Source organism: Calidris pugnax, unplaced genomic scaffold, assembly GCF_001431845.1.
Source record: "Calidris pugnax isolate Ruff unplaced genomic scaffold, ASM143184v1 scaffold58, whole genome shotgun sequence".
Classification (NCBI taxonomy): Eukaryota; Metazoa; Chordata; class Aves; order Charadriiformes; family Scolopacidae; genus Calidris; species Calidris pugnax.
In genome coordinates this window covers 2,148,502-2,173,757 of record NW_015090868.1, presented here as the reverse complement: position 1 = coordinate 2,173,757, position 25,256 = coordinate 2,148,502, and the positions used below count along the sequence as shown (strand labels likewise).

The 25,256-nt window shown below is 38.7% G+C and overlaps 2 protein-coding genes across 8 annotated transcripts in view; one reads left to right on the top strand and one right to left on the bottom strand.

Moving 5' to 3' along the window:
- The first annotated feature begins 369 nt into the window (after nt 1-369).
- On the top strand, nt 370-20,788 carry AASDH (aminoadipate-semialdehyde dehydrogenase). Of its 2 annotated transcripts, none has more exons than XM_014945579.1 (15): nt 370-405; nt 1,231-1,484; nt 3,494-3,614; nt 4,321-4,661; nt 5,467-5,659; nt 7,645-7,886; nt 9,716-9,822; nt 10,239-10,411; nt 10,956-11,148; nt 12,160-12,278; nt 13,931-14,768; nt 15,898-16,061; nt 16,824-16,949; nt 18,320-18,451; nt 19,568-20,788. In XM_014945579.1, exons 2-15 carry the CDS (start codon nt 1,255-1,257, stop codon nt 19,967-19,969), a joined length of 3,381 nt encoding a protein of 1,126 aa, XP_014801065.1. In that variant the 5' UTR covers nt 370-405; nt 1,231-1,254; the 3' UTR covers nt 19,970-20,788. The 2 variants fall into 2 exon arrangements, with proteins under 2 accessions (XP_014801065.1, XP_014801066.1); XM_014945580.1 differs by lacking the exon at nt 370-405 and adding an exon at nt 916-1,069.
- Nucleotides 20,789-21,155: 367 nt separating this feature from the next.
- The window catches only part of KIAA1211 (KIAA1211 ortholog), a 134,468-nt gene continuing 130,367 nt past the window's right edge, over nt 21,156-25,256 (bottom strand). For all 6 annotated transcript variants that reach the window (XM_014945572.1, XM_014945578.1, XM_014945573.1 and 3 more), the window contains one exon: nt 21,156-24,030. In XM_014945572.1, the coding sequence (XP_014801058.1) occupies nt 23,870-24,030 (161 nt within the window). In that variant the 3' untranslated portion in view covers nt 21,156-23,869. The remainder of the gene's footprint in view (nt 24,031-25,256) is intronic.

The window sequence follows — 25,256 nt, the reverse complement described above, 5'->3', positions numbered from 1 at the left end:
CTTACATTAAATCCCCCGCGGGCGGCCCGTACCGCCTCAGCGACCCCCCCCAACCACCTCCGGGGACAGAGACGGGTGACCCGAGCGCGGCGGAGGGACTGTGCCCTTCGCCCCGACCCCCTGCGCCTGTTTTATCCGCTTTCTCCTCCCCGAAGAGCCGCTGCCGGCAGCGCTCCACAGCACCCTCTGCCCTCCCACCCCCGGGGAAAATGGCACCGCCCCGCACACACCCCCGGGCGCAGCTTGTTGATGCCCAAAGAGCGCGACGGCCGCATTAGAGCCAATGAGAGCGCGCATTACTGCAGAGTCTGACAGGAAGGAGGCCGTCCCGCCAATGGGAAGCGCTGACCTTCCGTTGCTAGGTGGCGGCGGAGGGAAGGAGGGCGCCGGCAGGTGCTGCCGCAGGTGGGGGTTCGCGCCGGGCCGTGTGTGGGATTGGGGGCGGAGGGGGGCTTGGAGCGACGGGGGGCTGGAGGAGCTGCCTCCCCTCGGTCCGGACCGCAGCGGAGGCCCGACCCTGGCGTTATCCCGGCTCGGTCAGCCGCGGCTGGAACTTGGGTCATCCGGTTCGGGCACAGACGGGAGCACAGGAAATTCCATCTCCACATGAGGGAAAATCTCTTCCCTTCGAGGGTGCCAGAGCCCTGGAACAGGCTCTGAGAGGGTGTGGGGTCTCCTTCTCTGGAGATATTCAAACCCTGCCTGGACGCGGTCGTGTCAGGCCTGCTCTGGGTGACCCTGCTGTGACAGGGGTGGGACTGGGTGGTCTCTGGAGGTCCCGTCCAACCCCCGCCACTCTGTGATTCTCTGACGGGAGAGACGGGCTCCAGCCCGGGCAGGACCCTACAGGCCTTGGCAATCGGCGCCTTGGGCCTTCTGCTGGCGAAGGAGAGAATCGCATTTCACCATTCTGTCATTAATTTAGTTGTGTTAATGAAGCTGTTAATTAAGTTGTGCCCAGCTTTAAAAATAGAGGTGTAACAGTGAGGAACAAACTACCTCTGTGTGGTGAAATCTCAGTGAACTGCTGTATCCTGAGCAACTACACCATCCTGGGATGAGACCCAGGGTAAATGATAAAAGTATTACACTTTACTCTTCTGCAATATAAGCTGTGCTGAAGCTGTGTGTATTTTTTTTTCTACTTGGTAGTGTTTTGTGTATTTGCATAATTTGACAGAAGTATTAAAAGTCAGGAGATGACAATGCAGTCTGGTTTGTTAATTTCAGGGGGACTGAGGCTATGCTGCAGAGATGACTCTTCAGGAACTGGTGAATCAGGCAGCTGGCCTGTACTCTGATAGAAAAGCAGTTTGGTTTGATGAGTGCAATGACAAGCCTCCAGCTTCCTACACGTACGCGACGGTGGTTAAGCTTGCCATGGAGCTAACAGCTTTCCTTCAAAAGCACTGTCATCAGCAAGGAAAATGTGAAATAGGCCTTTACTGCTATCCAGGAATAAACTTACCGTCTTGGATCTTGGGGTAATGGTGTGAATGCTTGCAATTTGTGTTGGTTTTTTAAGGGTTATCTCTCTAAAAGCAAATTTTCAGGTTGATTGCATTTTTAATAACAACAAAAATGCAGTAATACTATGCTGATATGGTCAAGAGACACTGGAGTCTTCCATTCTTTAAGAAAAAAGATGGCAGTATTTCAATGTTTTGAAAGGCCACTGGTAACCGTTTTTTGAATCTTAAGTTCATTGATCTAAACTGTATGTAACTATATCCATTTTCTTATAAAGTGTATGATTAAGCATATCTATATAAATTTAAAAAAAAGAATGACTAGTGTCTTTGTGCTTGTTTAAAAATGGAGGTGATCTAACAGAATAAACGTATATATTAAAAAAAAAAGGAGTATGCAGGTTTTTTTAATGTATTCTTGTTCTGCTAGCAGAAAATAAAGATGCATTGAAAACAAATTTCATGCTTTAAGCTAACTGAGTATACAGTTACAGTTCCATTACAAATACTGTAGGAAAAATAATGAGCCATGGAGCACTGAAGTGACATTGATTATTTAATGGCTAGGGAATTGATATATTTCTGATCTCAACACTTCGGTTAATTCAGCCATTTTAAAAATCCTGCTTCTGCTGATGAATTCTGATGTTTGCATCCTTTATATGTGTACCTTTTATATTCATTGCATTTATGATGTAATACAGAATCACTGCATCGCAAGGGTATTTTTTTCCAGCTGATGTGTACAGCAGCAGTTGGGCTTCTTTAGGGGGATGATCTGTCTCTGTGTTTTCCTGTTGTCACCCTGCACTTAAAATGCACAAGGCTGTAAGATGTTTCACAGTTGACTGTAAAGATTTCAGTGAAATGAGCGAGTTCTGTAATCGTAAACCTCCCAGAAGGGCTGAGGAGCTCTCCCACTGATGGGGAACCGCTTTTCCTGCAGGCCAGCAGTGGAGCAAGTTTCCCAGAGATGTTGTGCAGGCACCATCCCTGGAGGTTCTCAAGACCTGGCTGAACCCCTCTGGTCTCACAGTTGGCCCTGCTTGAGCAGGAGGCTGGACCAGGCATCCTGAGGTCCCTTCCAACCCGATTTATTCCTTGATCCCAGTGAACTGAGCAGCAACACAGTTTTCTTTTGTTGTGTGACTGGACGCTAGTGGGACATGTTGATTCTTACAGCCGTCATTGATTGCTGAGTAATTAACGACTATATATGATGTAGGGCAGGCTGAAGTGCTTACTTATTCCAGTAGCTGTTCAAGCGTGCAGAATGCTGCACTTCCCAAATCTTCCTTCTGGATCTCAGCATTACTGCAGCGATAAATCATTTGCACAAAGAGGAAACGGCTCTAATTTGACATGGAAACTCAGCCTTGGAAGAAATGTGAAGCGTGATGGGAACCGTTCATATTTTAGGTGCCACTTACTCCTTTTGGCTTTTTGTGGCGTTAATATATTAATTCAAGTGCTTGCCTTCCTCAAAGGGAGCCACTAGAGGGGGGGATTGTAGTGAACAACTGTTGGAGCACTTAGGATGTGAAGCCTGTGAATGAGGGCAGAATGATACTTCGTGTTCCTCCGTTTGTTTATTAGGGAAGAAATTCCAGTAGATGCTCGGAATTTTTTATGCTGGACTCTTTAGTGAGAACAGAAAGTGTTTTCAGTGTGCAGGCTTTCGGTGTTTTCTTAAAATATGTTTATATGTGTTGTATAAGTATAAATGAAAAGCTTGTATTTCTGTTCCTAGTCAATAGCAGAAGCCTGTAAAACGTGGTGCTGTTGATGTCAGTGGTACCTTTGTCATCGCCAGCCTGCTTGGCCAGGAAGAATTTTGAATATTGAAAATACCAAAAGGCAACACTGATTATAATTTGCTTCCTATCAAAACCTTTAAAAGTCATGTTATGACTACGTTTTCTGGCTCTGGGAACTAATTGCAGTATAGAAGAAATGTTAGCGAAGTTTAAGAGGATTTTCTTAATTTTTTTTTTAATACATTTCAAACATTTTTGTCTTGCTAGAATCCTTCAAGTTCCAGCTGCCTATTCTCCTATTGATCCAGATGCGCCACCGATGTTATCTGCTTACTTCATGGAGAAAAGCAATCTCCAGTATATTCTTGTTGAGAATGACAAAATAAATGTAAGTGTTCAGCCTTTTAAAGGAAGCATTAAAGGACAATTTAGAAATTATTCAGATATTCAGACTGTATTCTGTTTTAATAAGCTTGGGTGGGGTTGTTTTGTTTTTTCATGTAAAGAGGTTGTCTTTTTCATTCAGAAAAGAATGTGTTTAGAACTAGAAGTATAAAGTGCTTCTCCTCCTGTTAAAAAAAAAAATAATAAAAATTGCCTACTTTCCTATTACAGTGTTGTCCAGGCCAGCTTGTAGGGTAGTGGCATTGGAAGACTTTTCCAGACTTCTTTCTCTGTATGTGAAGGATGAGAGTTGAAAATAATTGAAATAGTTGAAAATAATTCCTGCATTTAATTCTTTGGTTTTCCTCCTTCCAAATCTTGTACCCTCGCTGACTGCAAAGGGAATAGACAAGATCAGACTTTCTAGTTATAATTCAGCGTTCTGTGTCTTCTGCAGAATTCTTTTGCATATTTTTCCCTTTCTTTTTGTTATTTGCTTTGAGAATTGTTTATTTCTCATTTGTAAAGTGTGTGTTCACTGATATTTAATACATAAAAATGCATGAGCTTAAAACTCTCCTCCGAAAGTAGAGGGATGAGAAATCACAGCTCATTTGTATGAAGCAGTGTTTCATATTTCATTGCATACCATAGCACAATAACAGCGTATCCTGAGTTCTGCTGTTTAAATTGTTTATTTTCTTTTACAGAAATTCCAGATGTCCCACGTTGGTTGGTTTTGCCACAATTCTTCCCCAGTAGAACATATTGGTGTAACTCTCTTCCAAATGAGGTCGAGCAGTGCGGATTTAAATTCACAAGTAGATGATGAGAAAAGTAAAAATGAACCTTTCAAAGCTCTGGGTAACTCACAGCCAGGATGTCCCGTTTGCCCAGATCAAACTGAAGTAAAACCATCAGGTGGAGGATGCATGGACATTGGCCAGAAAGACTCTCTAGCGTACGTCTTGCATACATCAGGAACCACAGGGACCCCCAAAATAGTCAGAGTGCCTCATAAATGTATAGTGCCAAATATTCAGCACCTCAAGTAAGTGTGGATTCCAGTTTTCCTTTTCAATGCTTTTACAAATTTGTCATTTAGGGACTCTTTTTAATACTTCAGAGGAGCATAGATTGGGTTTTTGTGAACACTGGTTCACTTTTTCCTCCTTCCCGGCCTTTTCAGATTTCTTTGTGTTTGTTTCTATTGTTTCTAAATTGTATCTCGCAAAATTTTGTTTCTCTGAATGTTATTTTTAATGTTTAAATGGTGCTTTATCTGAATTTTTGAGGGATGTACCTCAAATAATACGCTGTTGCTGTGAGTATTGTATTCTGGCATGCGGCTTAGAAGAAACAGATAACAAAGTTAATTATTCATTCACAGTTATATTTAGTGTGTTCTGTAGTTTTTAAGTTCTAATTCCTTTTTGGCTAACTGGGTTTCTTTCCGTTTTATTTAATACTTTCTAAAAAAACATATTATGGAAAATACCATCTCTTTTTCTCTCTTTTTTTCCTTCCTCTTCACTGTTTTTTAATTTGTCACTCTTTTTTCTTCTCTTTTTTTTTTTTTCTTTTTTCCTCTTTCTTTTCCCCTATTAGTTGAAATAGGACCTTCAGTGTACTGTACTAGTGTGTAATGTGGTGGATATTTTGTAAAGGACCTCATTAGTTTAATCAATAGTTATAATGTTGATGCAGAAGCCTTTGCTCAAATTGACTCGCTTGCATATGCCTGGGTGTTCAGAGCAGCCCTTAAGACCTTACCTTTGCTAAAAGATGCTTCTTTTCCAGTTGGGATTTTTTAACAGCCAGCATCAGATTTGTAATTCCTACCTGTCTTATTTTAGATGCCTGTTTGAGGTCACACGGGATGATGTGCTGTTCCTGGCTTCTCCTCTAACATTTGACCCGTCTGTGGTGGAGTTGTTTGTTGCTCTGACAAGCGGAGCCTCCATCCTCATAGTCCCCAGCACTATCAGAATGATGCCCGTGGAGCTGTCTGCTGCTCTCTTTCACCGTCACCAAGTGACAGTGTTGCAGGTAGGCAACACCTACCATAAGTGTCTTCAGCGTCCTCCTTCTCACCTTTGCTAATAAGTATTACTTTTTCATTAGCCTAGATGCTAACGATAACAGAGCAGGAGCATTCTGCTTTGAAAGAGTAGCTCGTGCCATCCTTTCTGTTTAGAAAACTCCCCTTTGATCTATGGCTCAAACACTTTGTGGCAGAAAACTATGAACTGAAGATAAAACCGATGTTCATCTTAAGAAACCATTAATTCGTAAGAATTAATTAAAAGACTTTGTTAATTAAGCAGTTAGTTGCAAAGAATCCAGTAATGGAGTAACACATTATGGACCTTTTTAGCACTTTTTAATGGGCTTGATCTTAGAGCCTTTCCTCATAAACAACTTTGAAGTTTTAATGGTAGTCTTTATGCTAAAAATACAAATGGCACTGCTTTAGTTGTTATAGGGTGATAAAATGTGTTTACAATAACGAGAGCAAGAGAATAATTGATTCCACAGCAACATTTACATTTCCAGGCCAACTGCTTATATGAGGCTTCATGTGCCCCTTTACGTCTTGGAATAGATCATCTCCTATATGATCTAAATTTTAATAGTTTTAAAGCTTATTTTTGGAAAATTTAGTTGAACTTAGGAGCATCGAGCTCAGCTTAATAAGCCTAGCCCTTGCCTTGTACTGTAACAAAGTATTTTGTAAAACTATTAATTGAGGGTACAACCTTAAATCAGGGTGTAGGGGGAAGAGTCACTAGAAATGGATCTCACTTGTAGCTGATTTTGAACAAAATGACTGTGGTCTGGTTGGTTTATTAATTGTGATGAATCGACCCCTAAGCCTTGCTTTGTCATTAGTCTTGTAATTCTGAAGTATTTGCACTCATAGAAATGCTGAGATTTCCTTTTCTTTGGGAGGACTAGCAGTAGTTGAGATTGTAGTGTATACATTTAAGACTAGGAAGTAGTTAGCTGAGGATTCCACAGCAGAAAAAAATCTGCTAGTTACAAATATTTTGTAACTTTATTTTCTGCTCTTATTTTTATTTGTTATGATTGCTATAAACCTTGATGGGTTAGATTTTCATATCATAATCAAGTTTCTTGATCAGTTTAGCTCACTTGCTTTTAGAAAAAAACCCTGAGATATTAATTTCCACTAGCAAGATTTTTTAAGTATGTTTTTTAAAGACTTTTTAAGGTAGATACTTTAAAGCACATTAAGTGTTAATAGAAAAAGGCGAAATTTGGTGAATGAAGGTATTTGAGATGTCTTTCTAAGAAAAATTTGATTTTTTGATTTTTTTTGTTATTTAAGGAAGCTGTCTTGTTTGGGGTTTTTTTTTGTTATTTCTGGGGTTTTTTGTCTTTTCTTCTTCCCCTGCTTTTTTTGGAGTATGATGTGAAAGCTTTCAGAAAAACTAATCTTCGCAAACTGTTGTATTTACAGAAATCTGCAACAACCAAGAATCTGGCATCCTAGGAGATTTTAGTGTTATGGAAAGGTTTTTAAATGTTCTATATGCAAGTTAGTCAGATGTATTGGTTATATTTTTGCTGTAACATACTGGAATGAAGGGGAAAAAAAGCTCAAACAGTAACATCAAGAGAATGCTGCCCTTTCTGCTTTCTGTTTCAAAGTAATTAACACAAGAACTAATGTGCATACACTTTAGGTAATAGCTGAGACACAACTGGCAACCCATAACATTTCTAAGTAAAACAAAAACTGCAGAAGAGTATAGATTGGTGCTGATAGAACTCATTAAAGGTTCCACATAAGAAACAAAATCTTGCAAAGCACCAGCATGATCCGTACTTGTATCTGATGGTTGATGCCATCTACTATACGTAGATTGTTAAGTACATCCACAATGTAGCTATGCAGTGGATATGATAAAGCAGGAAGAGGTTTCTGCATATACTGAAAAAATATAGCAGGTCTTCATATTATCATTTTGTTTTGCTTTTTTTTTTTTTTTTAAATATCTATCATACAGGCAACACCAACACTTCTCAGAAGGTTTGGAGCTCACATTATTAAATCAAGAGTGTTGTCTGCAAATACGTCACTTCGTGTCCTAGCCCTTGGCGGTGAAGCGTTTCCCGTATTGAATCTCTTGAAAAGTTGGAAGCACAAGGAGAACAAAACAAGTATTTTTAATCTGTATGGTATTACTGAAGTGTCAAGCTGGGCCACTTGCTACAAGATTCCTGAAGATGTTTTTAATGCTGATTTTAGGTAGGAAAATTCACGGGTTTTGTGGCGTGGCATGTGAGTGATGAAAATCACTAGAAATAGAACCTTGGTCTCCTGTTTCCAGGGCTACTGAGTCCTCACAAGTGTTTATGCTGGTACAAATTACATTTGATTTTTCTGTAGAATTATTCTATTTTCTCTTGCTCTAATCCAGAACTCCCCAAGTACAAGCTGCTGATGAGTGATTCTTGAGCAACAGACTGCAATCTGAAATTCTGTGTACTTGTAGGCCTGTTGTTTGCTCATCACGAGGCTTTTCCAGCGATATTTTGCATGTTCAGAGAGAGGAAACCTAACACAGCTGTCAGTGAGAGTAAAGAAATGGGGCTCTGTAACTCTCAATCATAGCCTTGGACCAAAGATACACTCATAGTTTAGCTCTGTTAAGTTCAGAATGTTAATTATGTGATTTACTTATTTTAAGCAAAAATGCTCAAGGGTTACTTTCAAATGCAATCAGTAGATATATGTGTTTCTTACTGCTACCATGACTATGCTTTTGCCTACAGTTTTTAAAACTCCACAAATAATCTATTAAGTGGAGTCTAGGTAGTGGGGTTTTTCTGCTATTGGGTATTTTACTGTTCAGCAAATGATGCCAATGGTATTACTTGACTAGTGCCCATGACAGAAATTTGTCCAAGTGGCTCACCTAAGGGCTCATAGTAATTTTACTTGGACTTCCAGAAGTCCTTTCTTTTCATAATTTAGCACTCTGCCACTTTTCACTCAATTGCTCACCGTGTTTTTGTTCGTTGTAGTTTATAAAGAGGGTTGCAGGAGTGTCAAGGTCGTGAAAGGTACTTCCGTTTAGCTCAGTGTTTCATTTGCTCTCTGAAATGTGTGATTACTCCCTGGCATGATAATTATACATGTAGCTTGAGTTAGATGTGTCCTGCAAAATGGGATGTTTTGTGATGATGCGATGTATTAACCTGGTACTTTAACCCTTGAAGAGTGAGAACAGTGAACGGTCACAAAATGTTACTAAATTCTCATGCAAAACTCGCTTTCATTGTGGTTTCTCTGAGTTCTAAAGTTACCTTCTACTTAGAGAAACTGGCTTTTTCTACGCAGAAATTTCAGTGCTCCAGAGAAAATGGGGTGTTCTTCAGTCCTGACTGATGTGCAGTTAGAATGATGGAATAGTCTCTGACTGTTGTCTCCCACCCTTCACCTCAGATCCTCTTCCCTGTGAGCCTCATTGCAAAGGGAATTAGGGTTCCTTTGCAGAAAGCAGCGCCAGATACAACAAAACCAGGACAGACCATTTTATGTTGTCTTCCTTTCTTAGTATTGGTAGGACAGTTGGATGACAGCTTGGCTTTTATTTTTGCTACCTGAGTGATAAAAACTGTCACATTTTCTACAGAACACTAGAAAATGAAAAAAAAATCAGCACAAAGTTAATGCCTTAGTGGTCTGCACCCCTCTGTTTTTCAGATAGTTTGGCAAAATTAAATATTTAATCCCAAGTCTCATAATAGCAATAGCCAAATTCTGTGATTCCGTGAAGTTAGGTGGTGTTTGTCTTTTATTTTTGTTATTCTGTGGTATATGTAGGAATCTTGGGGGCTTGTTTGGCAATGTTAAATTCTACTCTTTCTTGGTTTGGCCAACTGATGAGGTTTTTAATTTTGAACAAATTGAGATGTTTTCAAAGAAGAAACATTTGTAGAAAGAAGCCCTGAGTGTCTACTTCTGCTCTAATACCGATCCTTTAAAAGATTGTATGATAACTCATTTCTGGAACAGTTGTTTTGTGTTCAGAAGGGAAACATTTTTACTATTTCTCTCTTTTATGTATTTAGAACTGATTTCCCTGTACCTTTGGGATCACCACTCCTTGGAACAAAAGTTGAGGTCAGAGATACCAACGGTTCTGCGGTTCTAGAAGGCGAGGGACAAATATTTATAGGTTATTTTATATTTCTTATTCTTCTAAGGTACTTTTCTTAATTGAGATTTAGTAATACCTTGGCTATTCTACTTGATGTAATAAGTTCAAGGGCTGGGGACCTTCTGATGGTATTTTAGGTTGTTGGAATGATGAACAGGAAAATACCATGATTTTAACTGCAGACTATGCTTTTGTTATATTGACCTTTTTCCTGCTTGCATTTCGGCGTTCTCAGTGGAAGTAATTTCTGTGTATTAATTAAATTAACTGCATAGCCCAGTTTGTACTTTGCAGAAGTTTAGGCATTGATAATAATCTTTTAGTACTTCTCCTAAACTCTAATAAGCATTATAAGAATTTGATAAAATAGTCCTTATAATTTTTATTTACAGTTAGCCATTTAATATATGTGACCATGATCTTTTCTTGTGTAGGTGGTGAAGAACGAATCTGCTTTCTTGATGATGAAATAACTGTACCCCTGGGCACAATGAGAGAAACAGGGGATTTTGTAAGAGTGCAGAATGCAAACTTGTTCTTCTTGGGTCGGAAAGACAATCAGATTAAACGTCACGGCAAACGTTTTAATATTGAATGTTTGCAGCAGGTAATATAACATCTAGTGAGTAGAGTATGCCAGTATGAAAGAGGAGGGATAAGGAACACGTTATTATCATCAGAAATGGGTAATTACTCATATTCAGATGACTTTTAGGAGTCCTAAAGAAATTGGGAGGGTGTATTATTAAAAATCTAGTCACATAATTTAGGGAGGAGTTTGGTTCTGAGCTCTTGGAAATCTGTTTTATTTTATGGTTTCTTCCAGCAGAATTGAGAACTGTATAAACACCTGAAAAACACTGAGTGTTGCACTGAAATGCTTGTATAGTTTTTCTGTAACACCCAATATCTGACTCTTGGATTATATCTCATTCATGGCATTTAGGCAAATAAGACATGTATCTCTGAGTCCCTTTTTATGTGAAGAAGTACAAACTTTAGCTACTAGAGAAGATATTTCACAGGAAGTTTTGTAAGAATGGGAGGCAAATACAAATTTTAAATGTGTACTCTTTTAAATTATGGGGTTTACTCCTTTTACTCTATTGATGAACTGCATTTTAAAGCCAGACTAATATTTTCAATTACAGGCTGCTGAAGATCTTTGTCAGGTAGAAGCTTGTGCAGTGACCTGGTACCAGCAGGAAAAACTTATCCTGTTTGTTGTACCCAAAGATGACTTAGAAGAGAGAGAAATGTTTCAAGAACTCCAGAAACGTCTACCAGCTCATGCAGTCCCTGATGAGCTTGTGCTGATTAAAGCTTTGCCTTTAACATCACATGGTAAATGAAACTATTAAGTACCCTTGCCACTTATTTCAATGGTCTGTATTCCTTTTTTGTTTTTTCAATTTACCAAAATCCAGTACTTGAAACATGGTTTTTAAATATGTATGTTAGATAACCAACTCCTAGTAGGAAATGATATTTTCTTGATAATGTTTTCACAGAATCACAGAATGATATGGGGTTGGAAGGGACCTCTGGAGATCATGTAGTCCAACTCCCCCCCACAAAGCAGGTCCACCCAGAGCAGGTTGCACAGGAACATGTCCAGGCAGGTTTTGAATGTCTCCAGAGACACAAACTCCACCACTTCTCTGGGCAGCCTGTTCCAGTGCTCTGCCACCCTCAAAGCGACGAAGTTCCTCCTCATGTTTAGATGGAACTTCTTATGTTCAAGTTTGTGCCCATTTCCTCTTGTCCTGGGCACCACTGAAAAAAGACTGAACCCATCCTCTTGACTGCCACCCTTTAAGTATTTCTAGGTGTTCATCAGATTCCCCCTCGGTCTTCTCTTCTCCAGACTAAAAGACCCAAGTCCCTCAGCCTTTACTTGTAAGAGAGATGCTCCAGGCCCCTTATCATCTTTGTAGCCCTCTGCTGTACCCTCTCCAGCAGTTCCCTGTCCTTCTGGAACTGGGGACCCCAGAACTGGACACAGTGCTCCAGATGGGGTTTGTTCAAGAGTCAAATCAATTTGGTATTATCACTGCACGTTTATTTTCTCAGTCATCCCTGTTGCAGTCTGCAACAGAACCCTGACTCCAGCTGTGGAAAGATCAGGCCCTGAAGGTGGGACCATGTGGGGAGGCCTTTTTTTTTTCTCCCAAACCTTATCGGTTTCTGTTAAGTGTTGTTGACTGACTGGGTAAAAAAAATACAAGTAGAGTTGAGTTTGATTAAGGAAGCGTGTACAAGAATAGAGTGACTATTTGGGCAGAGCAAGGTTTGGAAATGTAAATGCTAAGAGATCAATGAAAAAAAAAAAATCGCACTTTATTTTCTACAAAGGCAAAGTTGATATATCTGAACTGAACAAGATTTACCAGAACCATCTAAACTCCAGAAGGCGTGACAGTAAGCTGAGTGACGCAGAGGAATTGTGGGAAAGATTGCAGTATTTATGGAAGGTAGTATTTTGAGCTGCCTTTTTATCTTTGCAAGTGGATCATTATACATGTGTCAGGAATTAAACAGTTTTAAGAAGTATGACTAATGCAACCAGAACGTTCTAGCTGCCTATAGATTTAAGCAGTACAGCTCTTTCTGCTCAGTTAATACTTAAATATAGTCTCTCTGTGGTGGCCAAGAGGGAGTAATTTATATTTCTCTATCAGATAAAGCTGCAGGCTATGAGGTATCAGCAATTAGCATAGGAAGGACGTAACCTGTCAGTAGCTTTTTAAATACTGCTTCACATGCCAAAGAAGGTATCCCTAAGGGAAACAAGGAACTGGGACGTGGAAACTTTGTACAAAATAGCTACTGTCTCAGTAGAGTTTCTTATTTCTCGAGATAATTATGAATTGAAAAGTCCTTTTTTAAATAGATGACACAATTGCATAATTGTCTCTTGGACTGTCTGTTTGTGTTGTTTCTCAGTTTCTGTGCTTAAGACTTGTTTTTCAAGGTACTGAAACGTGATGCCAAACAGTATTACTTCTGTGTTGTTTCTCAGTTTCTGTGCTTAAGACTTGTTTTTCAAGGTACTGAAACGCGATGCCAAACAGTATTACTTGTTTTTTTTTTTTTTTTGAAGATAGTCTTCCAGGTTTCACCAGAAAGTGGCATTTGCTGTGGCTAGGATTTGAACAAGTAAATGTAGTGAAATTAGTAACATAATTTGTCTGTGCTGATACTTAGCGTATTGGTGGCTATAGAAATGGTAACCTGAAGGGATGGGATGTGCCCTAAACCCAGTATGGACAGCAAAAGGTGGCTTCCAAAACCAGAGGATTTGGACTTCACACCCAGACTTAACAAGCAGGGAATACAGTTTGTTGTAGTTCTTTTTTTTTTTTTTTTGAAGATAGTCTTCCAGGTTTCACCAGAAAGTGGGATTTGCTGTGGCTAGGATTTGAACGAGTAAATGTAGTGAAATTAGTAACATAATTTGTCTGTGCTGATACTTAGCGTATTGGTGGCTATAGAAATGGTAACCTGAAGGGATGGGATGTGCCCTAAACCCAGTATGGACAGCAAAAGGTGGCTTCCAAAACCAGAGGATTTGGACTTCACACCCAGACTTAACAAGCAGGGAATACAGTTTGTTGTAGTGACAATGCCAAATCCAAAATCCATCATGAATTGAAGGGGTTATAGTTTCAAAAGTAGGCAGATAAGTAGGTTACTTAAATAATTCAGAAGTAAAAGATACCAGTTTATATAAGTTTGATTAATAAAATAAAGCATCTAAACCAATTTTATCAAAAGGCATCAGTGTTTTATCTGTAAAGTTGTCATTGATAAATGGAATTGAGATTGAAAACAGCCAACAAAAATACAGCACACTTTGCTTTAATTCCATAGACTGCAGAATGGGAATTGAGCAAAACATTTGGTAGTACAGAACTAGTATCTCCCTAACTCTTGTTCCATCACTATCTGTATTGGCACTAAAACATTTCCTGGGATTTTTTGCAGATTAGTGAGTTTCCTCAGTTGTTGATTTTTAGTGGGACTTCTGGGTATTCAGGTGGATTTCACCTAACTTAAGTTTTTGTGTGTGTGACATGGTGTAACACCCATGGACTGTTACCTCTTTCCTTCTTCTTTTCTCTAGTCTGTTCTGGGTCTCCCAGGTGATCCCACCGGAGTTTCTAAAGATGCAGTGTTTCTGTACAGTGGTGGAGACTCCCTAAAGGCTCTACGGCTTTATGATGAAATCGAGATGCTCGTGGGCAAAGCTGTGCCTGGGCTCCTTGAAGTTATTCTCAGCCGCTCGATTGAAGAGGTTTATAGACATACTCTTAAAATTCTGTTTCCAGATGAAGACCAATTAATGAATTATGACAACGTTGCGAAAAGAAAATTAAGTGGGAACAATGGAGAGGAATTCCATGGAAAATATATTAAACTGAAATCTGAAAGAAGTCTTGAGGTTCCTTCCCGATTAATTTCATTTATTGCGCTAAGCAGAGGAAATAATTTATTTTCTATGAATTTCACCAAGTCTTTTATGCAACCCAGCAATACAGTACAGGTAGGAGTGGAACTGCTACAGCAACCATCCTTTCTGCATTTAGTGACTCCAGATACAACAAAAAGCAAAGGGCAAGGGTATGAAATGGAGAGCAGAATTCTAACAGCTACGAACAAGGCAAATAAAGCCAACTGTTGCTCTGAACAGCAAATCCATGCACAATGTAGTCACGTAACAGCAGCAGAGTTGGCATTGTGCATAAGGTGGAAGTCAAATACAAGAAAATGTGTTGATGCATCACCACTGGTTGTAATACCAGCTGAAGAAGGAATATCTGCATCTGTCTACGTTGGCTCTCACTCTCATGCCATGCAGGCGATTGATCTAGATTTGGGAGAAATAAAATGGGAGAAGAACCTTGGAGATCGTATCGAATCTTCTGCCTGCGCGTCTAAGTGTGGAAATTTCATTGTTGTTGGTACGTCTTTTGTTTTAGCCTTCATTTGAATTTTTTTTTTTTCTGCTAAATACGAGGTGAATGACAGAAAATCTTATTTCTTACCTCTGAATGCCCTCCATCTGCACTTATCCAGAAACTTCCATATCTTCTTCAGAACTAATTTATTGCAATATAGGAACAGAAGGAAGAAGTAATTTAGGTTTCATGATGACCAGTGGTGGAGCTTATCTAACATACACACTTGTGATTTATTATATGCCAAGTTTTTAATAAGTCCTTATTAAGGAATAGTCAATGGGTATGGTTTCTTTTTAGTGGTTAATTAAGGTGTGACCTTTAAACTATTTTTTAAAAAAAATTACAGAAAGGTGATACAGTCCTAAAATGTCTTTAAAATTTGATAGTGGTAGAAATTAGTACTTGGTGCCACAGATTATTTTTCACAGTGTTTAATTCTCTCCTTTGACTCTTCCTTTTGGAAATGCAAAGAACATGTTTAGATTTTTTTTTTTTGGTTTTGTCATATCCGTGGTTAATGGAGTTGCCATTATTCATCTTACTGTTCTCTTTTTTGCTAATACATACATATCACTGGTTAGCACTGATGTCCAGATGGTGAGGTGTTTTTATGTCAAGCTAATGTTACCATCTTTTTCCTAGTATTTTGATTGCTATTTACTCTGATAACAAAATTGACTGTTTCATTAAAGCTGAAGGAGTTTCTAGAACTACAGTTCAATTTTCATTGAAAACATACAGGCTTTATTCTTTCAGCATCTTTGTTTTCAGAAAAGAAAGTTAGGGAAAGAGGTAATTAAGAAAAAAATAATAATTATTCTAACTTTTCAGCAACTTTCCAAGTCTTCTAATACTATTACTGTAAAATTTGATATAGAAAGGCAGTGAAATAAGCATATATCAAATATGACCTAGAAAGAACACACGGAACAATCAACTGTGAATGTATGAACTATTGGCAAAGACTTTGAGCTAAAAGAAGAAGAGGAACATTGGAAAATGTTTTGAAACTGTACCTCATGAGTCACTTTATTTCTTTCCAGCAGTGATGCAGCTAGCAGTGTAAATCCCACCATAAATGCAAATATTCATTATCCTTTTTTCCCCTGTTGTGTTTTATTTCACACAGGTTGTTACGATGGCTTAGTGTATGTGCTTCAAAGCAGCGATGGAGAAATACACTGGACTTTTGTCACAGAAGATACTGTGAAAAGCTCTGCTGTTGTAGACCCTTCCAGTGGACTAGTCTACATAGGATCACATGACCAACATGTGTATGCTTTGGATATTTATGTAAGAGCACTGACTAACTTTTACGTATAAAAGAATAAATATCCAACTTAGACCATGTTTGTAGCACACTAGATGGGGCTCCACTGGAGTTAGTATTCTCAGAGTCCACAATGACACTTTTGAACGTTTGTAGCACACTAGATGGGGCTCCACTGGCATTAGTATTCTCAGGAGTCCGCAATTACACTTTTGAAATAGTTAAGCCTGCTTGAAGTGGGGTTATGATTACGTGGTGGGTAAATAGTTTCAGTGGTGTTCTCCACTGGTTCTTGTGCTACTAGTCCTCGCTGAACCCAAATCTTAACTTTCTTAGTTATTTTCTGTGGGTATTTCAGAATAGGGTGCCCAGCTGGAAATAAAACTTAACGGTGGAGAGGGAATCTTACATTCTAAAAGAGTAGATGAAGGGAGATATAAGAGGTGCAAATGCTGCCCCATCATTAGCTGAATTTCTTTTATTTCTTTTATTTGCTAGAGGGAATCTTACATTCTAAAAGAGTAGATAAAGGGAGATGTAAAATAAGAGGTGCAGATGCTGCCTCATCATTAACTGAATTTCTTTTATTTGCTGGAAAAGGAAGCAGCCGATGGTGAATGTGTTGCTATAATATCATGTAGATTATATCTTCACTTCTTGACTAGTATTTGCTGAGTAAATGCACTTTTTGATAAGCTCTGATATTCAAAGGTCTTTGTAAACATGATATACTTAAACTCCAATTGTAAAATTTTTTTATTTCTCTTTTTTTCTTGTGCTTACAGAAAAAGGCCTGTATATGGAAGTTACATTGCGAAGGTGGAGCTGTGTTTTCATCTCCTTGTCTAAGTTCTTTTCCACATCATCTTTATGTTGCTACTCTAGGAGGACTATTATTGGCGGTAAACCCAGTATGTACCTTTGCTTACTTGTCTTTGATCCCAATCTCAAATTTAAATGAAACCAAAAATGCATTTCTGAAGTTAAGATTGCCTTTCTGATGAAAGGAACTAGTTGATCATATGTTACCATGAGATATTTTTCACTTGAGGGCCTTATTATTATACACAAGGTTACCATAATAATTCCTGTATTTCAGAAAGCTATCTGGTGATAGAGAACTGAAGTGACTTGCTTGAATTTACATGCTGACTGTAAGCCAACATTGGAATCAGTGTCTTCTGGTTCCCATTCTTGTTCTCAACCTTATCAGTTAAACTAGTGACTGAGAGCATATCTGTAGATTAATTTTTTCCCCTCCCTCTCTTTGACAGTAGGATTCAAAAAAAGAAAAATCACACAGAACTTACTGAAATCAGAATAGAAGAGATTATAAGAGGCCCCTTCATTCCTCTTACCGTTTCCCTCCCCGTAGTCATTTAAAGAGCTGTCCCCCTGAATCTTGAACTGCTGTTCTGTTCTCTGCACTGGGGAAATGGCATTCTTGATAGATGTGGAGCAATTTCATGGTTTTCTGAGGCATTGTTGGCTTACAGCTGGTCTGGCCTGATAAAAAGAACAGTCACTTGGAGCAGCTGTTCATGTTTTTCTACTCACACAGCCCAGACCATCAGTCCTAACCATCTTTACCTCCCACCCACTAGAAGTTTCCTCAGTAATACCCAACCTGCTGTTAGAAGACCAGTGTGTGGGTTCACAGCTCTAGTGGGCTGGGGTTAAGCAAAACCAGATATTATTTTTTTCCATAATCCTGAGTAACAGGTAATTGAGAAGCCCAACTGTAACTCCAAGTAATTATTTATAAAAATAGGAACGTGCAGGCCACATTAGGAGCTTATTGTGACGATCATAGATTGTGGGTTGCAGTGTTTCCTACAGTATTTATAGTTTAAGACATGAACCAATATGACTTGTTTTCAAGATATTCTCTCCTTCGCTGGTCTTCGTCACATACTGAGAAGCTGGGAATGGAATGAAAATGAATCTGTAGTTTATTAAAACTCCTACTACAACTACACTATTATAATTTTGACTAGGGGGAGGAAGAGAAGGTTGGAACAGGGGTATTTAGTATCCCAGGGAAAACACTAAATATATTGTTGGAATAACATTTGAAGAGTAGTTTTCCTTCTGGTATGCATTTTGGAATGGAGAAGCCTGTTTTTCTTTGCTTTTGGGATTTTGTTGGGGATTTTTTTGTGGGTTTTGGGTTGCTGTGGTTTTTTCCCCTGATTCTGGGTCAAGCTGTGAAGGAAGGACTGTTTTGTGCAGCTTTTTACACTTGTGTTAAGCATCAGATATTCCACACTGCCATTTACAGGTGACAGGGAATAAGATTTGGAAAAGCTTCCTGGGAAAACCTCTCTTCTCCTCTCCTCACTGCAATGAGAACTATGTTTGCATTGGCTGCGTGGATGGAAACTTATATTGTTACACTCATTCTGGAGAAAAGGTAAAAGTGGTGGTGGTGGGTTTTTTTGTGTTCATCACAAAACCTTGAATAAGATGCTTTATTAATACTGTTTTCTGAGGTTTAGTGATTAACATGTACCTTTTAGAAGTGTCTATTTATTGTCATAGAGAGGAGAAAGTAGAAAAACTGTTTGCCTAGGGTAGTTCAGGGCAAAACTACAAATAAACTGCAGACTCTCAAATTGCTTCATTTCTAGTTTAGAGTTTACACCTAAAGTAAATGGTCCAGAGTAGTACCAGCAAATGAAATGGTATGGTTTTGTTTTCAGAGTTTTCAAGCATGTTTAAAGCCATCTCTTCTGTAAGATGGTGGCTATTTAAAAATTAAAGTTTCTTAGAATATTTATGTATTTATCAAAAACTATTGACATCACAGCAGAGATATGCCAAATCATAATTCTGACAAAATATCTGTCAGCCTTCACATTGAATTAAGTAATAATAATTTTAATTCCTCAGAGGTGAATGTGATTTGTGTCTGGTGTTGAAACAGCTGCCACTGTTTCTGTTTGTTTGCCTGAGAAGCAGTATACATGGCCAATTGCTAAGCCTTTTCTGGTTATAAAATATGTGTTAGCCCATGGCCTGCTCTCTGTCTGCTTGAGGAGGGATTTGTACATCATTAGCATGAGCAGGGGAAATCTATATTACAAAGACAGCGTTTGCCTTTTTGGCAAAGAGTGTTCAGTTTTCAAAGTTCATTAGTAATTGTGGTACATCAGCCCAAGAATATTCTTTTCCCAAGCTGGCCATCTTTACATGGGTCTCACAGAAGGTAGTAACTCTTCCACATGTTTTATGAGTCTTTTATCATTTACTCTGTGTGTAAAACTTTTAATTTGACAAGTATTTACCAGCCCTCGCTGAAATTTAGTATACTCTTGAAATAAAATGCTGTCCTGTCGAACAACTAGTCTATTAAAAAATTGGTAAAACTTTTAATTTGACAAGTATTTACCAGCCCTCGCTGAAATTTAGTATACTCTTGAAATAAAATGCTGTCCCGTCGAACAACTAGTCTATTAAAAATCACAGTTGCTGTGAAACTGATAAAGTGAACAACCTTTGATAATAGGTGCTTATGTTCTTTCTGTAGGCTTGGCAGTTCTCCACTAATGGGCCGGTGTTTTCCTCTCCATGCATCTCAAGTTTAACTAAGCAAGAAATATTTTTTGGCTCCCACGATGGCTTTATCTACTGTTGTAGCGTGGAGGGTAATTTACTGTGGAAATTTGAAGCCACTTCAAGTGTATATGGAACACCATTCGTTTTTCAAAGTAATGACTTAAAGAACAAAATTCTTTTGGCAGCAGTTTCTACAGATGGCAAAGTGTGGATCCTGAATGCCAAGAGCGGAACAGCAGAAGGAGTAGAGAAGCTTCCAGGAGAGGTTTTCTCTTCCCCCGTAGTATGGGGAACAAAGCTTGTTGTTGGCTGTAGAAATGATTATGTTTATTGCCTAGATTTGTATATAACAGGAAAAAAAGAACAGCTATGATGTTAGGCTGCTTCCTTTCTATTGTTTACATTTGTAAATGAAGAACTCAGAGGTGCTCTCTACCTCTCTGCCTATTTTACTGTAGGCAAGAAGTGCTCTTTGCTGACTTCTCGGGGGGCATTTTGCACCGGGCAGTGCCCAGAGTAGGTGAAGTGATATTTGTTCACTTGCTGGGCTGATGGAAGGAGGGTGGCTGCTCAGCACCCAGCCAAAGGAAACAAAAGTCAGTGGTTTCACTTGAAACACTTGCAGGATTGGGATAAGCTGTGGCTAAGTGCCATACTCTGCAGCATGGAATAACATTCTTGTCTCCCTGAGGAAGGAATGTGTCCCTGTCTCTGAGTCCAGCCTCGTCTGTGCCCTGAGGGTCCTTCCTGGCCTGTGCCTGGCTCTTCCACGCTTCAGACTGGTGTTGGTCTACTCCCACGAGGTTTCTAGGCTGTGGCAAGGTAACCCAAGTCCTTTATTGAATCTGCATTTTAATTTGATTTCTGAAGACACAGCCTGTGTTGTGTCTACCTGGTAGTAGTGACCTATTTACTATAGTGTGTATAAGCTGAATCATTCATCTTTTGTGAGCCTTGGCCCCTCCTTTGGCTTAAGTTCAGCCAAGCAGATGCTTAAACTCCGTTGAAGTCAGTAGGAGTTACTTCTTGAATTCTTGGTGAATATGTGTATATGTATTAAATTTAAATCATGGGTACAGTATGAGTTCCAGTGTGCACTGCTCAGATCAACCATTGTCAAATCATTTAAGAGATTTGAATGAATGCTCTATACAGTGTCTTTACAGAGAAGTATTAAAAAAGGGTTGTGTAAGTTGTCTTTGGTTGTCTTTTAATGCCTTAAAAGGATTACCAGTGGTCTGAGTAATGCGAATCAAGTATTTGCAGTGACAAAAGTACATTTAACTGCGAGCATCTTGCTGATTATGTGTTTTCTAAAAAAACTATAGCAGAAACTGTTTTCTCTCTCTCTCTGACGAGCCATCTACTTTGAATTCTACCATCTTGAATTAATGAGTAAAGGGGAAGTTGCACTGGCTGTGTTGCTTCATCTGTTTGGTTCCTCCATTTTATTGTTAGCAGAAATGCATGGGCAGGATGCTTGTAGCACTCTGAGAAGTTCTATTTATAAAGCAAACCTGGACTACCCCGTTAGCAAAAGGAGACACAGAATACATACATTATGGATTAGATAATTTTGACTGGGTTATAGTTTAATAAGAATTAAAATGACATTAGTATAATAAACAATTGCACTTTAAAACATTTGAAAAATTAAAAAAGTACACAACAGATACCCCACAATTATACATCTTATAGCTTTTATACATTACTATATGAACATAGAGGTTAATCGTATATAACCTTGTCAGAAGAAATGGTATTTTGTGTGTATAAGTTACAAAAAAATTGAGACAATATACTACATAGTGGTTTGTTCGGTTCTTAAAACATTTTTGCTGTTTTCAACTTGGTAGTAATGTTTTGGTTTTATTTTTACAGATTTCCAACACTTTACCAGAAACGGTTGCAACAAAGCTAAAGCAAAGTAACACTTCACTTCATTGGTCTTTAGTGCAAATTTTTGTAAATTTAACATGAAATGTCACTGTTGAACATGTACACTTTAGAAATGTTTCCACCAAGTACTGTACATAATACAGTTTCCATTATTACACTAGATACCTTTATGGTTGAAAAAAACCTTGCTTTGAAGCTTTAGATTAAGACCATCCTTAATGAAAGCTCTATCCTATGTGCTATAAATGTATTGTATTGGAAAATTGCATCCTTATGTCATGCACAATAGCACCTAATTTTGCTATGCTTTTCAGAATACCGGTATCTTTAATTCTTTAATCCTGATTTACTTCACCTTCTCCATATTTCTGCCTGGCTCCTTTTGCCAAGAAATAATCATAAAGATGGACTTCAGGCAGTTTAGTTCTTGCAATTATAAATGCATACTACAAGCTTATAAACTCAGAAAAAGTGTAAATTTACCTTAAGAAGCACTAATTCATGGTGCTCACAGAGCAAAAATAATTATGGGCCCAATTCTTTCTTCAGCTAAACTTGCAGAGATAGGACTTTGAAGGCGTTAGGTGGGGTTTTGTTTCCCGACTCTGTATAAAACATTTTAAATACTTATATTAAGGGTAAAAAGTTGCTGTAGAGATTCTGGTTTTACATATGAAACTGAGCAAAACTGATGGCTTGAGACCCAAAATGCCCATTCTTGCTGCTGCACATCTACTCCATCTAAGGTGTGCGTTGTGTTTGTGCTATTGTAACCGTGGTGCTGCAGCCTTTGGTTCTGTTTGGTGGGAAATAGTGTATTCAGTAATGACTTTTGCTGACGAGCCCTTTTTGATTCTTGGAACAGGAGGATCTGGCAGGTTTCGTTCTGTTTTCTGCAATAATTTAAAGTGCTGCCTCTCATGCTGCATACAGCAGTTTGGCTGAAGTACTTCCACGAAACATATGTGGTATCATTCTGTAATGATGCAGTTTCTTCTCCTGAAAATCTCTCCCTTTATGATGTTGTGGGCTTAAAGGCTCCTTGGAGCCTTACAGTTATAAGAAGGAGATGTTCAAGTTTGTTAAAGACTTCCCTGTACAACAAAGTCAGGTGTGTTACAGGTTTATTTACTAGGGTGACTTTTTGAAGTGTAGACCTTGCTATTTCTATGGGATGCTGAGCATAGTAAAAATTTTATTACATTACGGACTTTATCCTTTTTTGTGAGAGGGAGGGGGTGACCATTTCTGTTTTAGTGACAAGAAGTAATAAAGTGTTCAATTGCCACAGCAGATACCTGAGATGGGGTAAGTAAACTTCTTTCTGAAGTGCTCTGGCTGTGTTGGTCAAAGTGCAAGTTCATCACCTGAACTACCTGCAGTTGCACATGGAGTAAAATCAGGAAGAATCCAGAGTTAAAACTCCTGAGACTCTTGCTGACTTCATTTTAAGTTCTCTGTTAACTTCAGCTCTGTGACTCTTACTCCTGTGGGAACTCACTGAGACTAATTCTGCAGCTACATGAGCACAGGAATAGTTCTGCTTATCTTCATTCCAGTCGATTGATTCAAAGTAATGATTTGCAATCACTGTCTCTGTGCGTCTTAAATATGGCCAAGCACAAACAGTGATGCACTTAAATGACTAGAAGAAACACTGACTCACTGCCTTCTTTCTGAAAACTTTCTGATTTTTATTTAAATAATGGGGGTTTTTTGCTAGGTATGATGAATTGTTTTCTTCCTAGGAATGAGGGAATACAGACATAGTGTATGAATCCTGTGAGGAAGGAAATTACCTCAGCCTTTGGATGGTGCCATCTCTCTACTCTTCATTTGCAGGTGGAAAGATATCTCCCCAAGTTCTTCATGAGGGAAGGATCTTTCAAATAGCAGATAGAACTGACAGTTCATACAGTTTAACACTTAAAAAATAATTTAGGAATAAGAGAAGGGAACATGCATCTTGCCTTTATTTTCAACAATGGAGTATTGAAAGCAAATTTCTGAGATCTCTACTTAAGCGCAGAGATCTAAAATTCCAGAACCGAATACCCACGGAATCTAAAGAGTTTCTGAACCAAAGCTCTGGCCCTTTTTATGATACTCGCTAAAATTTACATCCAGTATCTGAGCATACTTAAGTTTTTGAGAGAATCTGGCTCTGAAATTTTTGCCGTGACCTCGTTTAGCTATTTGTCAAAGCAATGGACTATATGACTTGAGTAGACTTTACAGTGAGCTAGAGCAAAACGGCAATCAGTTCAGTTTTCAGTCCTTCAATACATGCATTTTCAGGTTTGTTGTGTGTAAAAAGCTGAATAAATAAAAAGAAAGCAATTAATAGTCAGCAACAGAGATGTAATTTTACAGTTTACTTTATGATCTGTGGACAGTCACTCCAGGCTTTTGCTTTCCTCTTGGCTAAGGCCAGCCAGGCTGGTTCTGTGGACACGGGGTTAGCATCAGGTGTGGAGAATCTCTTGGCCACCTCCTTTGCCAGGGGGTTGGATGGAACAGAATCTGAAATTTCCACTGGTTTTGACATGGTGGGGAGGGGAAAGAAAAGAAAAAAACCAGTAACATTAGTTGAGCCCTGTACTTTGTTGCAGGATTCTAGAGATTTCGCTTCTTTTCTGTGCAGGTGTTCTGATCTAACATTTCATATTTATTTCCAACCTTTTTAGTTAAATCTTACTTTTTACTGCATGTGCAAAATAATCAAGTTAGGAGGAGCCGAGTTTCTTTTTTCAGAGGTGACTCCAGGTAATGTAACTCACAAAAATCGGGACAAAATTTTCAACCTCTGTGAGATCCAGAGAAAACTTTTCCAGTTTGCCAGTCATTGTCTTTACATAAACTATTTTAATTACATCTGCAAAGTAGCAAAGAGCGGAAAATAAAGCTTGATTTTTCTTTTCCTCTTTGGTATTGCAGCTGCTGGACATGTGTAACCCAACTGCATTCAGCAGGATTTAGATTACCTCCTCAGATTAGAGCTCTTAAATAAGCAGAGAGAAGAAAGCTGTCCTATAGTTTCTGCCTCAGTTAACCCCTCCCGTGAGACTGTCCTGAAGAAGAAACAAACTGACTTTCTCCAACAGCACATTTTCTTTAAAATAGTGTGTTTAAGACAAAGACCTGTCTCAGCAAGAACACGCGTTGAATAAGCAACTGATTTCTAACAAGCAACTTGACAGAGCAGAACTGTGGAAGTACATGGTAGAAGTGGGGTGGGAAGAGTCTTTAATTCTGAGACAGTGGGTGCCCTTGAAGGCAGCCTGGATGGAAATGAGCCCTGTCTGAAAGCTGGGGAGCAAATCTAAAAATCTTAGTTACAAAAATAACTCCTCACTAATCCCGCCTTTGCACATTTTATTTTTTATGTGCCAAAAAGGCTTTTTTGTTAAATGTTCCTGTTCAGTCCGAATTACTTTTAGCTGCCTTTCAGGTTTTGGAGGTTTTAAAAAGCTTTAAAATTGCATGGATGGCAAAAATTGTTTATTTTTCTTTTTAGTACGTCTTTAATCCTGTATTTGTAGCTGTAACTAAGTGCACAATAGGAGCAGCTATTGCTGTAGACAGACACTTTGAAAAGCTAATTATTTTAAAGGTTATGGCAATTTATGCTATTGTAAAGGTTACACCCTCTTATCAGTTCCTGTTGTACAAGACTGAAGTCCAAGATGTTTATATATCAACTTTTTCAAGTTTGGGTGGTTTTTTTGATGTCCTTAGAGGGCTGCAATGGAGCCCTGTAG

Excerpts from the sequence above, each read along its gene's own strand:
- AASDH (XM_014945579.1), top strand. The coding sequence starts at position 1,255 with ATGACTCTTCAGGAACTGGTGAATCAGGCAGCTGGCCTGTACTCTGAT. Across the intron at positions 3,615-4,320 it reads TTGAGAATGACAAAATAAAT|AAATTCCAGATGTCCCACGT; the intron begins GTAAGTGTTCAG and ends TTTCTTTTACAG. Across the intron at positions 5,660-7,644 it reads ACCAAGTGACAGTGTTGCAG|GCAACACCAACACTTCTCAG; the intron begins GTAGGCAACACC and ends TCTATCATACAG.